The sequence below is a fragment of the Gopherus evgoodei genome, chromosome 5 (genome assembly GCF_007399415.2).
Source record: "Gopherus evgoodei ecotype Sinaloan lineage chromosome 5, rGopEvg1_v1.p, whole genome shotgun sequence".
Lineage (NCBI taxonomy): Eukaryota > Metazoa > Chordata > Testudines > Testudinidae > Gopherus > Gopherus evgoodei.
In genome coordinates this window covers 13,362,348-13,378,658 of record NC_044326.1, presented here as the reverse complement: position 1 = coordinate 13,378,658, position 16,311 = coordinate 13,362,348, and the positions used below count along the sequence as shown (strand labels likewise).

The window sequence follows — 16,311 nt, the reverse complement described above, 5'->3', positions numbered from 1 at the left end:
CTCTCTTTTCCAGATCATTTATGAACCTGTGGAACAGTCCTGGTCTTAGTATAGATCCTTGTGGAACCCCACTATTTATTTGGGACTCTCTCCACTGCATAAGCCAACCATTTATTCCTACCCTTTGTTTCCAATCTTTAAACCAGTAACTGATCCATGAGATGACCTTCCTTCTTATCCTATGGCTGCTGACTTTGCTTAAGAGCCTTTGGTGAGAGACCTTGTCAAAGGCTTTCTAAAAGGCCCAGTACACTCTATCCACTGGATCACCCTTGTCTAAATGCTTGTTGTCACCCTCAAATAATTCTAACAGGTTGGTGAGGCATGATTTCCCTTTATAAAAGCCTTGTTGATGCTTTCTTAACATATTGTGTTTATCTAGTGTCTGATAATTTTGCTCTTTATTATAGTTTCAACCAATTTGCCTGGTACTGAAGTTAGGCTTACCAGCCTGTAATTGCCAGGATGGCCTCTGGAACCTTTCTAAAATTATTGACTTTAATGGGATTTGTGGGTGCTCAGCTTCTCTGAAAATCAGTCCCCTTCTGTTTAGATGCTTAAATATAGATTTAGGATCCTATCCTGAGGCATCTAGGTTTGAAGATTTTGGCTGTAAGGGGTCAAAACATTTCCAGCTAGTCCATGACTGCTTGGGTACTCTGGACATTTCTTCAACAGCTGCTGGAAAGCAGAAAGAGGGCTGGTTGGACTAATACCCAGTTTTCCTAGTTGTATTTTTAGTCAACAAGAAAACTGAGAATCCTAAACACTTTTCAGCTTTCCGTTTGACTAACCCCAGAGAAGTGATTAAGACGTAAGGTTTAGCTGATTGTGGGAGACAGACTGTATTATTCATCTGTTTGGTGGGAAAAGTCTGCTTTCCTCAAGGAGAGGAGAATTCATATTTGTTCAGATTTAGCAAGAGCAACTCATGCTTCTACACGCACACATATTGCTTTGAGGAATAAATTCTGTGTTCGTAGTGGATATATTTACTGTATTTATTTAACCTAGGAGGAAGAAAAATGCTATCTATCTAGTTATGATGAATCTGAAAAAAGAAGAGACAGATTGAGAACTAGGTAGGCTGAGTATTGGATAATTCTCAAGATCATAACATCTAGCTTTTATAGGTCTGTGTTCAAAAGTCCACCAAAGTCGATGGAGAGACTCATTGACTTCAATGGACTTTGGATCAGGCGCATATAACACTCTTCAATCCTAGATCAAAAACATGCTTTAGCGAGGAAGTGCCCATAATCCTCACTTTACCAATGGGGAAAATGAGGCACAGAGCAGTGCTGTGACTTGCCTAAGGTGACACAGTAGGACAGAAACATGGTCTCCTAATTTCCAGTCTAGTGCTTTACACACTGGGCCATGCTGCTTCTCAGAAAGATGACCTCTTTAAAAATCTTTATTATTCCTGACTTCTGAAAGGCTTACTGGAGAAATTCAGTATCCAGAGCTGTCAGTTTAACATCTCTCACTAGCATCAGATTCACTGGAAAGTTCTCTGTAACGTGTCTTTTCAGCCTGGCTGAAATGGCATATGATGATTCGGCCATGGTAAATGCCAGCCATTTAATGACTTAGAGAACCAGGAAAAGCAAATACAGACATTGCTGTCTTCTCAATCAGAGTACACGTCACATGCCATAGTGATTTTTTTGGAGCTACAGAGAGCAATTGTAAAGGTGATGGTTTCATTCAAATTTTTCCAGGGCTCCAGGCCCTGGAGTCCTGGACAAAGCCACCAAAGTCATGAAAATTCGTTCGGCCTTGGGCTTGTAAAGGATTTCACAACAGAGTTTTTAAAGGAGAGGAATCTTCAGGAGCATGCAGTTATTACACTGTTACATAGAATCATGGAAAGGGCCCTCGAGAAATCATCTAGTCCAGCTCCGTGTGCTGAGACAGAACTGCATAAATGTAGACTATCCCTAACAGGAGTTTGTCTAACTTGTTCTTAACTTCCAATGATGGGGGTTTCACAGCCTTCTTTAGAAGCCTCTTCCAGCGTGTAACTATCCTCATAGATCTAACATTTCCCCTAATATCTAGCCTAAATCTCCCTTGCTGCTGATTAAACCCATTACTTCATGTTAGTTCATGAAGTTTCATGTTACTAACATGTTAGTTTCAAACAAACCAATTCTGTGGCTACTGTCTAGGAGAAATAAACTAATGTGATATCTGTGTCCTATCATTTGCCCCACAGGATCATGAAAATGAAAGGGGTGAAATCCTGTCCCCACTGAAGTTAATGGTAAAACTCCCACCATCTTCCATGGGGTGGGATTTCACCCATAACATCTAAGTGCAGATACCACTTGATAACAGGACTCAGAGCAGACAGATCAGTACAGCTGCTACATTCAATAGCACAGCTGGCTCTTCTTCTGTTTCTAGTCCCTCGGGACCTCTCTCTGCGCTATTCTCATGGGTGAGGTTCACTCACCTATTAGGTATCTGTGTAAGACTCTTCACATTGTGGTAATACAGCAGAGGGGAAAGTGTGAGTGGGGTGGCCATGAAGTTCTTTGTATGCCATGAAGTTCAGGGGGTCTCTGTGCTGGCCCTGAATGTGGTGGGTCAGGGCAGGGGACATGGAATTCATAATTAAATGGCTCCAGTGTCCAAAAAACCCAGCACAGTGGAGATGAGATTTCAGTAGATAGGCTGGGATAGCAGCTAGCAAGGGTGCTGCACGCTGCCTGTATACTGGTGGCTAGGGGGTGGCTTTTCTTTCCATGTCCGCCCAACCACACAATGTTTGATCACTTGGACTTTGTGTAGGGAGGGGTGAACCTCATCCTTGCTGCGCCATGTGATGGCTAGAAAGGATGGTTCTTTTTGTGATTGGGGAGTGACAGCCTGATCCTACCACGTAGCCTTCAATAGGAACAGGAGCCAGTCCTGAATGAGTTGAAATTGTGGGAACAGGTATCTGGGAGTCAGATGATTTGGGGTCTATTACCTGCTGTACCACTGACTCACTGTGTGATCTTGGGCAAGTCTCTTAACCCCACTGCACCTTCCTTTTCCCATATGTAAAAGGGTGATGAAAGTAGTTAGGGTCCTTCTTCATGGGGGTGTTGAGAAGCTTAATTCATGAAAGTTGCACAGAAGAGAGTTCAAGGTTCTGGCATCACTGTTTTCCACAAAGGGTGTGTTTTGGTTCTGTTTTGAGAATACCGATTTCCACGAACAAGCTTTACTGTAATAAACATGCAGTTGGGACACTCATGGAGAGTTATTTGCTAGTCCTTTTTGTCCGCGTGATTCATGTTAACTAGTTTCAAGTTCTCTCAAAGACATTAAGGTTAGTCATTTGGTTCTGTGCTCTTTAATGTCTGGCCCCTAGAGCTGGAGGAAAATTTTCATTCAGAAATGCTTCCCAGCCAGAAATAGCCTTTTTTCTACATTAAAATTAACATGACAAATTATAGTTTCTTTCAAAATTTTCTATTTTTGATTAAAAGAATGAATAAAACCCTGTTTTTTGTTAAAAAACAAGAACATTTCTGTGAAACAAACAGAAATAAAATTTTAAATGCCTTTGAAAATTATCACAAGAAATACCATATCCGACACTGTCTGCTGACTGCTATTTGGTAGACATGTGATAATGATATTACACTACAGTAATCTAAATAAAAATCATGTGGGTTGAGCATGTATTATTATGATAAACTGTGACACAGGGAGATTGAGTGACTTCCCAAGATCATACAGGGAATCAGTTGGCCAGGAGTCCTGACTGCTCGTCTCTTGCTCTTACCACTAGACACTACTTCCTCCCAATGCACAACAGCTTGTGTATTTCAACATCACTGATTGCAGCCAAACATATGGCATGGCTCTTTTGGAGAGGGGAACCAATGAAGTGTGTTGAAGCTGTTCACATTGGCAGGGCAATGTTTTGTAGTTCAGGGCGGTGGTTATCTGTGTAACTTAATCTGGCAAACCTGTGGAAGGGATCCCAGCAACTTCTGCAAGTAACCTCTCCGTGCCTGAAGAGCCCTTGGGGGAGGTGGTTTGCTGAACAGTGTTGCCATGGCTAGGAGCCCTGCTGTGTGGAGGACAGGAGCACTCTGAGTAGCATGCAGGGTCAGGTTTAAGGACTAAGTTCAACAGGCCCATGCCTCTCTCTTGGCTGTGGGGATCACCTAATAATGGCACAATCCCAGCCCACCACTAGGTTCACCAAGGATATTAATGTGCGGGCCAGAGGAACATCCCTTCGTAACAATGGCAGCAACTCCCATGGATTTCCTTGGGTGCTCTGCACCTTGTCGGATTGAGCCCATGTAGCCTCCTCCAGGAAGGATCTCAGAGCACTCTACCAATATGAAGGCCATGATCCCTTTCTTCACAATGAAGGGCACTTTACTCCAGGAGTCGGCCCAATGATTTCAATGTCACTATCTGTAAAGTAAGGTGCTACTCAGGGTGTGAGTAAGGGAGAATGGATCAGAATCTGGCCTTAACTGATTAAGTTTCACACTACCCCGGTCAGGCAGGGAAATAGTTATTACTCTAATTTGGCAGATGGGGATACTGAGGCACAGAAGGAGGAAGGCCAACATTTGCAAAAAGCCCATTCATGTTAGGTGCCTTTAAGTTTGACTGCCCCACGTGAGATACCTTGAGATCGTTTGGAGGTCAGAGTTGAACTGTCCAGCACCTTAGATAAAGCAGGCCATGAGCATCTCAAGCTGGGCATCCAAAAATGATGGAGGCACCCAAATGTATTGCACAATTTTGGCCTTTGCAGCTGGAGCAAGGCCACTCAGTGAGTCAGTCCCAGCGCTCGGCGTAGAACCCAAGTGTCCTGCAGCTTAATGCGGTGCTTCAACAACTAGGGCTGGGCCTTTCGAGGAAGCCTATGGGAGTTCGGTGTCTATTGAATTTCAGTGGGATTTGAGCATCTAAGATCCTTAAACTCCTTTGAAAATCCCAGCCTAGATCAGCCTGTCCTCTGAGAACACTGGTGACAGCTTATTAGGGGGTTAAAGCCATAGAGAGTCTCAAAAAGTCCGAGTTTAAAAGTAGGGTTTGGGTTATTGTTTTTTCAAATAGATGAGAAAGACGGCACAGCATCAGTGAGCAGCGTGGATGATTGTGTAGCTGGACCTGTAGCAGTAGCTAGAAATGCTCTCCATGGATGCAATTCACGGCTGTGCAGGTGGCCAGCAAAATGTCTATGGATTGCTTAAGCCCTAGGGTGAATATGACCCAGCGTGAGTTGCTGCAGAGGATAGAGTGTCATGTGAGGCTTATGATTAGTTAGTAGCTAAAAGTGAGCAGTAACATTTTAAAGTTCCATTTTTCACCTAAAGGGGTTAATCACGTGGCACATTTCACAATAATGAAGTGACATTTTTTCATTGTGCTTATGTAACATGGATTTTGTTTTTAGAAATCAAGGACACAATGTTCAACTCTGGAGGCTGAAACGTAGGCACTGAAATCCTTATTTAAGCTTTTGTGTAAAGAGACCTGGTTTTCAGAGCTGTGGAGACATCCGCAGCTCCCATTAACTTCAGTGGAATCACTCCTGATTTATACTGGTGTGAATGGGGTCAGAATCAGGCCCTTTATATGTAGCACAGAGTATGTTGTCAGATCTGGTGGCACAGGGACTGTGGTTGTGTGACCCATAGACAGCAGGGTGCTGTAATGCTGCTGAGAGAATAATATCATATACTCCTTGTATCCTGATGGATCCCAGATTAGTTCACCAGTCCTGCAGTCCTTACTCATGTGAGTAGTTCCACTGAAGTCAAAAGATAAAAGTTGCAGGATGGACACACTAATTACCTATAGTACTTCTGGGGTGCTAGGGCAGTAGCATTCTGCATGCTGGAAGGGGAAGGGATAAATTGACCATGGATACCCTGATTCTTATTTGAAAAGTGCTATGGGATATTAGTATCCCTTCAGGGAAGATAGGATCTTCTTTTAAGAACTCATCCTCCCTCCCACCGTCCACAGTAAATTGCATAGTACTCCATTTATTTACTCCATCTGAGTTCACTTTATTTCAATCGTCACATTAAAAACACGTGAGAGAACAGATGCTGTTTCATTGATTTCATTTATTTATTCATTTTTGAAGTTGAAACATGATAAAAGCAGGAAACCTCATAAGGCAGCAGGGTAAAATCAGGCAGGGCCTGGTTATCCAGTACCGTTAGCAAGTGGTAAGGCAGGAGGTGAGACCTGGAAGATCTCGGTCATCATATTTTGGGAGGAAAAAAAAAAGAATCAGACTGATAGTTACATAAACAAAGCATAAGAAAGGCTGCAAAGAGGAGGCAGGGATCTTTCCCTGGGATCCCCCTACTGCGTACAATCCGATCTCTTGAAACTCTTGACAAGAGAGCCCGTCACGGTTTCGTGCGTCACCTCGCAGCTATAGTCGTTGTGCGAGTTGTACTGATCTTTCGAAAGCGTCAGGGTGCTGCTCAGGCTGTACGTGCTGTCAGAAGAATCTTGCTGCTTCGTGCTGGTGAGGACACCAGTTGTGGTGGTGGCCTTATCCGTTTTCCAGACCACATTCAAGGCACTAGGGTAGAAGCCATTCACCAGGCACACCAAGGTGACTGTTGCTTGAGACAGCTGGTCAACTGATGGGGGAAAGATGAACACCGAAGGCTTGGCATTTTCTCTACCTGCAAAAAAGGAGAGCACAGAATATGGTGTTAATGACAACTGACCTAGGAGTAGATAGTAACACCGAGCACGGATGTAGCCATACACAACTATCAGGCCAAATCATTCTTGCCTTACTTATGTGAGTAGTTCATCCATGTGTGATTGAGGCAAGCTGGATTCGGCCCATTAACTAATTCATCCTCCCAATACTCTTGGTAGGTAGGGAAGTGTCATCATTATCCCCATTTTATTGATGGGGAAACTGAGGCATGGAGAGGTTAAGTGACACAGCAGGTCAGAATATAGAGGGAGTCAGTGCACATAGACCATATAGGGTATCAATTCAGGTTTAAGAAAACCACCTTGGCACTGCTTGTGTGCGGAAGTGCTTCCCCATGTGAGGAAGGGCTGCACAACCTGGCCCTGAGTGATGCGAGAGCCTTTGATATTGCTGTAAGAGACATGTAATGCCCTGGAAAATGGCCTCACCCCAAGAGATACCAGGGCAAGGTGCCAGTGTGACAGCTCTGGAGGTTAAAGTCCTGTTTATCGATGAACAAGATACAGGTCATGCAGCAGTAGCAGCTGCGAGCGTCCCACCCCCATGCCTATATCCCTCAATCCTGAGCTAGAAGAAGGCTCACAGAGGGTGAGAAGGTACTTCCCACTCAACCCTGGGTCTCTCTGCTGAGATTGCCAACAAGGATGGCAATGTACATGACAACATGAACCCCTTGTCTCCCCTGGAAACTGTGACCTAGAGGGGAAAGGCTCCAGGGGTGAAATCTGGGCCCCATTGAAGTTCATATTAGTTTTCTCATTGACTCTACTGGAGCCAGGATTTCATTGCAGATCTTTCTCATTGCCAATCCCCTGAGCCATCTCATTCCCTAGGGTCTGTTTTTCGGAGGTGCTAAGCACACATCCCTTCACTTATAGTCAATGGGAGATACAAGTGCTCACTACTTTTAATATCAGAAACATGATTCTCCTCTCACACCAGTAAACTGCATGACTCCATTGACTTCAGTAGAGTCAACCCATTATAGGCAGGTGGAAATAAGAAGAGAATCAGGCTCCAACACTCAGAGTATTATTAATATTTTTCCTACTGCAACCATCATATACAACTAGAACTAAAAACTCAAGATCTGTTATAAAAAAAGTGTGCAGCTAGAGAAAGACATGAAGTTAAGACTGTGGCAACCTTTAGCATAGCACCTTGGAGTGAGTGTTGATGTTTCTCACTTTGTGTCACATAATCACTAAATGGGCCAGATTCTGATCTTGGTGACAGATGTAAATCTTATGTAACTGAGTAAAATCTCTCCCCATATGTCAATATTCAGACTATTGAAAACTAGGACCCAATCCTGCAATCCTTCCCCAGATAATACTCCCCCTGATTTCAGTGGCAATTTTGTCTGAGCAAAGACTGCAGGATCAAGCACTAATTTTGTAAAGATCTGAAGAAAACATAACATAGATCACATCTTGGAAAACCAAGTCAAAATCGTTCAGTTCACTCAGTCTCCTGCTTTGCTGCTGTACAAGCTAAAATAATATCTAAGCACTGATTCTAGCAAAATTGGAGCCCAGACTTTTAAAATGTCTTGGGATTCCAGAAAAATACTCATATAATTTTATATTTATCTTAGCAAATGTACAGTATAAGATAATAGACCTGATTCTCCTTTCATTTGAACCAGTGTTAAACTGGTATAACCCCATAGCTTCACTAACTTCAGAGGTGGAGTGAGAGCACTTCTGATTTCAGCGGAGTCACACCTGATTTACACCAGCCTGAGAGGAGAATCATGCCATCTATATCTATAGCTATCTATATCTGTATTTATGGACAGATAGATACCATACATTTGATAGCCCTTGTAACACATTTGAAATAACACCACATTTTATATATTATTACAACAAACGATATATAGCCCCAAACAATTTTTCGAAGTATTTTTGACTTGTTTGTGAAAAACAGTAATTGGAAAAGAAAAAAAAGAAAAAGAAAAATATCATTTCGTTGGCTTGTCCTCCACAATGGCCTCATCACTATATTTTTAAAAAATTCAAAATATATATGAGTAAAGCATTGTGTCAAAGCTGCTGAAAAAAAATCTTTTGTAAGATAATCAGTAAAACAACAACTTAAAATATATGAATCAATTGCATTTTTCTATCATCAGAATATTTTTAGAAGAGTTATCAATTTTTTCCTAGTGCAAAATAAAAATATACTGTACATTGCTGCTACATCTGCTTTCATAGATACATTACTATAGTTGATATGACAAATGTCAAGATTATTTTTGTAGATCTTAAAATTAAATTCTTTAGAACAATGATGCGATGCATTGGATAGATATACAGCTAACAATGATTAGATGCAGCTAACTTAAATCTTATCGATTACAGCTAGCAATTAATAAGGGAGGATGATTTAGTCAGACTCTACCATACTCTAACTACAACATATTTTACATTTTCCTCCACCTTTGTGCTGCTGGGTTCCAATTAACTTATTTTGTGCAGGTTAAGTATTATTTTAACAGGAATGTTTGTCTGCTCTTAGCTAGGTTTTTAGTATTTTCTCTTCATTTCTTAAACTATTTTTTTCTAAAACTGGACTTTTCTCATTAACATTAGTCTAATCTATTTTATCAATCTAGTCCAATCTAATCTGTTTAATCAGTCCTCAGTATGTTGATCACTGTGGTATCTGGGCACACCACTTACATTATTTGAGAAACAATTTCCAGTTTCTCTTAATGGGATGTACTGCCAAAATGCTCAATTAAAACAAAAACACTTGTATATGGTTTGATCCAAGTCCTACGGAAGTCAATGGGAGTATTTCTAGTGACTTCAGTGACTGCTGGATCATGACCTTCATTGTGAAACTTTGGGATTTTTCCACTTAAAATCTATAGACAAGAGGATGGCTGAACTTTTACTAACAGTGCTGATAGCCTCAGATGAAGACCCAGGACCAACACTGTCACTAGCCTACAATTTAGCCATCATATTCTCGTTTGGAAATAAAGTTAGACTTTTCTTTAAGCAGTCCCAGTTGATTTTTAATCCTTGCAATTAAATGTAAGGATTTGACAACTAACGACCGGGAATGGGGTGAGACAGCAAGGAAAGGGACAGAGAGAAAAAACAGCATTTTTCCACATTTGTGCATTAAATCAAGCAAAAACAAAGGCAGCGTGGATTAACCATAAATAAAATGCACTTACGTTTTATCTCCAACTTGGTCCCTTTGCCAAAAGTGATCCACAGTGATTGTCTATAACCTTCCTCTTTTACAGAAACCTTTTTATTGCACAACTAAATGGGCTCTCCATTGTAAGTAGGTTAATTTACGTAAAATAGAGCCATTTAGTCCAAATTACATCTAGGGAGGTGGAAGTATTTTCCACTCTTGAGGCCAGGTATATTTTATATAAATACTTCACATATCTACAGCCTCAATAAGTTTGTCAGCGATCCCATTTCATGAATTACAGACAAAAATTGTGAATATGGACAAACTGGACACAGAAAATCAGAAGAGAGTTCAAAAATGCACTTACGTTTTATCTCCACCTTGGTCCCCTTCCCGAAAGTGAACCACAGTGAGTGCCTGTGAACTTCCCCTTCTACAAAAACCTTTTTACTGAGCAACTAAATGGCCTGTCAACTTTCAATGGGTCAATTTATGTAAAATATAACAATTTAGCCCAAATTTCATTTTTTGGAGGAGGAGGTATTTTCTGTCCTCAGAGACAGGGTTATTTCATACACTTTGCAAATCTATGATGAGAGCAATTCTGTCTGCACTCATCTTTCACAAATTGCAGATACCCCCCCTGCCAAAAAAGTTGTGAAAATAGGCAAACTGGACAAAGAGAATTGGAAGAGAGTAAAAAATGCACTTACGTTTTATCTCCAGCTTGGTCCCTTTGCCAAAAGTGACCCACAGTGATTGCCTAGCAACTTCCTCTCCTACAGAAACCTATTTACTGTGTGGCTAAGTGAGTCCACAGTAGGCTGGCTAATTCGTGCAGTATGTAACAATTTAGCTCTAAAATTCCACCTAAGGAGGTAAAGGTGTTTTCTTTCCTCGAGGATAGATTCATTTTATGCACTTTACCAGTCTCATCTCCTGGTAATTCTCTTAGCATTCTCATATCGCCAATTACCCCAATGCAGAAAACCCCCCAAAAACATGAAAATGGACAAATGTGACAAAGAAAACTGAAGAGCATTGAGAAAAATGTACTTACGTTTGATCTCTACCCGGGTTCCTTTGCCGAAAGTGTACCACAGTGCTTCCTTGCTACCTGTTCCCTCTACAAAAACCTCAGTTCCTCCTAACCTAGGCCATTAACTGCATCAGTGGTACAGTATGTTTTAGAAATATGGGTCCAGAGCCTTTGTTAGTGTAAATTGGCATAACTCCGATGTTTGAGAATGGGGAATACTGCACCGAGTAACGTCAGCTGAGGGTCTGGCCAGTAACATTTTTGGTCACTTGTAACATTTACTGAATTTCTCTGGTCTGGAATGAAAAGCAAAGTCCTACTTTCTTCAGATTAATCTCTTTTCTATTACAGTTGAACTACAACTGCCCTGAAAACCATCCTTTACTTGCAATTTCCAACGCCAACAGATATTCACTTTATAATTTGACAGCGTTAATGAATACAAATTTAAAGACAGAATAGACAGCGAAAACAGAATCATTTCAAGGTACTTACGTTTTATTTCTACCTTGGTTCCTTTACCGAACGTCCACCACAGTGATCAGTTCCTATCTCCTCGTCGTACAAAAACCTGACAGCAGAAGGGGAAGGGGCATTCGTTTCACTTGCTAAAGCTCATTTCCCCTATAAATATGTTTTTTCCATTGTGCAAAACTGAGAATTCAGTGCTAGGTCGAGTGACTTTGGTTTCATTATCTATAAACAGTCAAGAAGTTAGATAGAAGTTAAGATCAGATCAATACATTCTATCTTCTCTCCCAACCCTCTGCTTCCACATCCGCATTGACACATATTGTAACCCTAGTCACGTGCTGTATTACCTTGAAAGCATAAATGCTGAAACTATTAGACCTGGGTCCAAGTGCAAAGTTTGGATCCTGATTTAAACTTTTCCAAAGTTCAGGATGTTCAGATGCAGGATTTTGGTTCATGTCCAACTCCAGAAAATGTAGATGTGGTATTGAGCACCCCACCCAGATTTTGCATGAGCTTTTCACGTCCTTTCACATACAGCAAACCATACATTGACAAAATACTTGCACAAACAAATGGGCAATGGACTTAATTCTGCTCTTCTTCATATAGGTATAAATTAGGAGTTACTTCATTGAGATCAATGGAGCTCTACCAGTGTTAGCATGGAACTTGCAGGATATTTTCTGTACCAGGCCAAGGAAGGATGCGAGACCTAGAAATTCTTGCATAGAAAAGGAAAACACTGCAGCTGGGAACTTTCTAAGGGATAACAGAAGGTTGCCATGGTGCACAGAATGCTGATCTAGCATGATTTAGCTGAGTAGTGTTGAGAGTGAACTCAGCAGGTGCTCAAACACTACCAAATTAGGAGGCGTTTACCTACAGCTCAGAGAGATGTTGACGTGAGATTGTGTTTGGGAGACCACGCTGCATGCCAGTTATCAGTTCCTTCATCACGTTCACAGCACCAGCTGCCACATCATTATCACTGTTGCCTTCTGAGGCAATGATCTCCATGCAGCCTACCTACTCTCCTGCTATTGAGGCATCCAGCAGCCAGGTCTGTTCTGCAGTCTAAAATAAGACTTCTGGGATGATGGGGTTATTGGGGAGAATAACTCTTATTTCTTGAATGACTCTGATGAGCTGTAGGGTTCTTTAGAAGCACTTCTAATCCCTATGGGACAAAATAAATAAAGGCTACCAACTTCCTCAAAGATGCCAACTTCCCCCCTGTTTATAACCAGGGTACCTGAGACCATCCCATCTAGAGTATCATCAAAGAGGCTGATAAAGGAGGTGCCGTTGTCATCATGAACAGGTCTGACTACCAAAAGGAGGCCACCAGACACCTCTCCAATACCAAATTCTACAGGCCACTTCCCTCAGATCCCACTGAGGAATACACTAAGAAACTACAGCATCTACTCAGGACACTCCCTACAATAACACCAGAAGAAATCAACATACCCCTAGAGCCCCGACCAGGATTATTCTATCTACTACCCAAGATCCACAAACCCGGAAATCCTGGACGCCCCATCATCTCGGGCATTGGCACTCTCACTGAAGGACTGTCTGGATATATGGACTCTCTACTCAGACCCTATGCCACCAGCACTCCCAGCTATCTCCGTGACACCACTGATTTCCTGAGGAAACTACAATGCATTGGTCACCTCCCAGAAAACACCATCCTCGCCACCATGGATGTAGAGGTTCTCTACACAAACATCCCACACACAGATGGAATACAAGCTGTCAGGAACACTATCCCTGATGATGCCACAGCACAACTGGCTGCTGAGCTCTGTGCCTTTATACTTACACACAACTATTTCAAATTTGATGACAATATATATCTCCAGATCAGTGGCACTGCTATGGGCACCCGCATGGCCCCACAATATGCCAATATCTTTATGGCCGACCTGGAACAACGCTTCCTCAGCTCTCGTCCACTCACGCCCCTTCTCTACCTATGCTACATTGATGACATCTTCATCATCTGGACCCATGGGAAGGAGACTCTGGAAAAATTCCACCACGATTTCAACAGCTTCCACCCCACCATCAACCTCAGCCTGGACCAATCTACACGGGAGGTCCACTTTCTTGACACCACGGTGCAAATAAGTGATGGTCAAATTAACACCACCCTATATCGAAAACCTACCGACCGCTATGCCTACCTTCATGCCTCCAGCTTCCATCCCGGACACATCACACGATCCATTGTCTACAGCCAAGCACTGAGGTACAACCGCATCTGCTCTAACCCCTCAGACAGAGACCAACACCTATAAAATCTCCACCAAGCATTCTCAAAACTACAATACCCGCATGAGGAAATAAGGAAACAGATCAACAGAGCCAGACGTGTACCCAGAAGCCTCCTACTGCAAGACAAACCCAAGAAAGAAACCAACAGGACTCCACTGGCCATCACATACAGCCCCCGGCTAAAAACCCTCCAACGCATCATCAAGGATCTACAACCCAGCCTGGACAATGATCCCACACTTTCACAGGCCTTGGGTGGCAGGCCAGTCCTTGCCCACAGACAACCTGCCAACCTGAAACATATTCTCACCAGTAACTGCACACCGCACCATAATAAGTCTAGCTCAGGAACCAATCCATGCAACAAACCTCGATGCCAACTCTGCCCACATATCTACACCAGCGACACCATCACAGGACCTAACCAGATCAGCCACACCATCACTGGTTCATTCACCTGCACATCCACCAATGTAATATACACCATCATATGCCAGCAATGCCCCTCTGCTATGTACATCGGCCAAACTGGACAGTCTCTACGGAAAAGGATAAATGGACACAAATCAGACATTAGGAATGGCAATATACAAAAACCTGTAGGAGAGCACTTCAACGTCCCTGGCCACACTATAGCAGACCTTAAGGTGGCCATCCTGCAGCAAAAAAACTTCAGGACCAGACTTCAAAGAGAAACTGCTGAGCTTCAGTTCATCTGCAAATTTGACACCATCAGCTCAGGATTGAACAAAGACTGTGAATGGCTTGCCAACTACAGAACCAGTTTCTCCTCTCTTGGTTTTCACACCTCAGCTGCTAGAACAGGGCCTCATCCTCTCTGATTGAACTGACCTCGTTATCTCTAGCTTGCTTGCTAGCCTATATATACCTGCCCCTGGAAATTTCCACTACATGCATCTGAGGAAGTGGGTATTCACCCACGAAAGCTCATGCTCCAAAACGTCTGTTAGTCTATAAGGTGCCATAGGATTCTTTGCTGCTTTTACTGATCCAGACTAACACGGCTACCCCTCTGATACCATCTAGGCTGAAAACCAAAAGGTATTCCCAGCTCAAAATCATGCAGTACCTTGAGAAAGTTTAGCCCTAACTGTACTAACCCAGGCCAGATGGTGAAGGACCTGAGCCCAACACTGAAACCATCCTAGTGGCTGAGCACAACTCCCTGGTGCCTAGGGATAGCTCTGCTACATCTCCCACCCCCACTGTGAGAACCTGCTGCTCCAGGTGGCCTTAGCTAATGACTCAGCTTGCCCTGCCCCAGCCTGTGTTTCTAGATGCCGGGAAGCAGCAAGATGGAGACTATATTAACCCTGGCGCTTCACGTCTGTATCAGAAACTACCAGACCTCCTAGGCAAGAATGAGACCTCAGGAAGAAAAGTGGTTGATTTTCAGATGCTCCTGCAGGGGAAAGATGGGACATTTACGATGCTGTTCACAGAAGTCATGAACATGAGCTGGCACCAGATTTATGATGTGGCACTACCACAGGAGAGAGCCACAGTCAGGCAAGCGTATCTCTGCCCTGCCGCTTACAGATGTGATCAAGTAGATGTCCCCATACTCACTCTGTTTGAGTTAGCATGCAAAAAGTAGCAGTGTGGCTGCAGTGGCCTGGGCTGTGGTGCGGGCTCACCACCTGAGTATGAAGCTAGGATCTTGGGCAGGGTTGTACTGAGGTGGTTAGCTTAAGCCACTGCCTGTGCTGCTGTGGCCACACTGCTATTTTTAGCACATTAGCTCCAGCAGAGCTAGCATGTGTAAGTCTGCCTGAGCTGGGAATTAAAATCCCAGATGCAGTGCAGACATATCCTAAGAAAGACTCTGGTCTGTCACACAATGTGGCCACCGTTCAGAAAAACCTTTACGCATGTGTGCCTGAATAGTCCCGTTGGCTTCAATGGGCCTATGCACATCCTTCAAGTTAGACATGTGCTTAAGTACCTCGCTGAGCCTAGATCCTAGCACCTAAACAAAAGAGTGTTGGTTCACAGTCACAAGGAAGAAGGTAGCAGGGAAAAGATGTTGCAGTCAAGGTGCTGGGACGTGTACCTGGTTTAGGTAAATGGTATATTTAGGTAAATAACGCCAGGTGTTATTAGATGAGGGATTTGAAAACAGACACACAGAGCTGAAATGGACAATGGCTCTGTACATACTTGGGAAGACAGTTGTTACCCCTTTTCACTGGAGTGGTGATGAAAACAGGGACCTGGTTAGTGAAGAAACGGACTCTAAACCTGAAAATGTTACAATAGAAACTGAATCTGAAAATGTTACAGTAGAAACTGAATCTGAAAATGCAAATGAAGAACAGGAGGAACAAGTGATGAGAGCTCTTCTCCACTGGCCCATTTGAGAGAAGGGCAGCTGCTTTTAGGATGGGATTTTCAAAGGAGCCCAAGGAGTTTAGATGCCCAAATCCCATTGAACTCCCTTAAGCTCTTTTGAAACCCCCAGCCTTAAAAGCTGCGAAAAGAGGGCAGGACCAGGAGAGAGAATTTTGATCAGTGTGAAAAAGACAATAAAAATTGTGAGGCTAAGGCAGGCTGGTCGGGGCTGACCATTGGGGAATTTCTCCCTCAACCCCAAGTATATGAAGGA

General features: G+C 42.9%; 1 gene segment (V, D, J or C); it reads right to left on the bottom strand.

The window, feature by feature from the left end:
- Positions 1–6,084: 6,084 nt before the first annotated feature.
- The window catches only part of LOC115652928, a 547,780-nt gene continuing 537,553 nt past the window's right edge, over positions 6,085–16,311 (bottom strand). Inside the window, 2 exon segments of the V gene segment in view lie at positions 6,085–6,680; positions 10,254–10,291. Of these exon segments, the coding sequence occupies positions 6,349–6,680; positions 10,254–10,291 (370 nt within the window).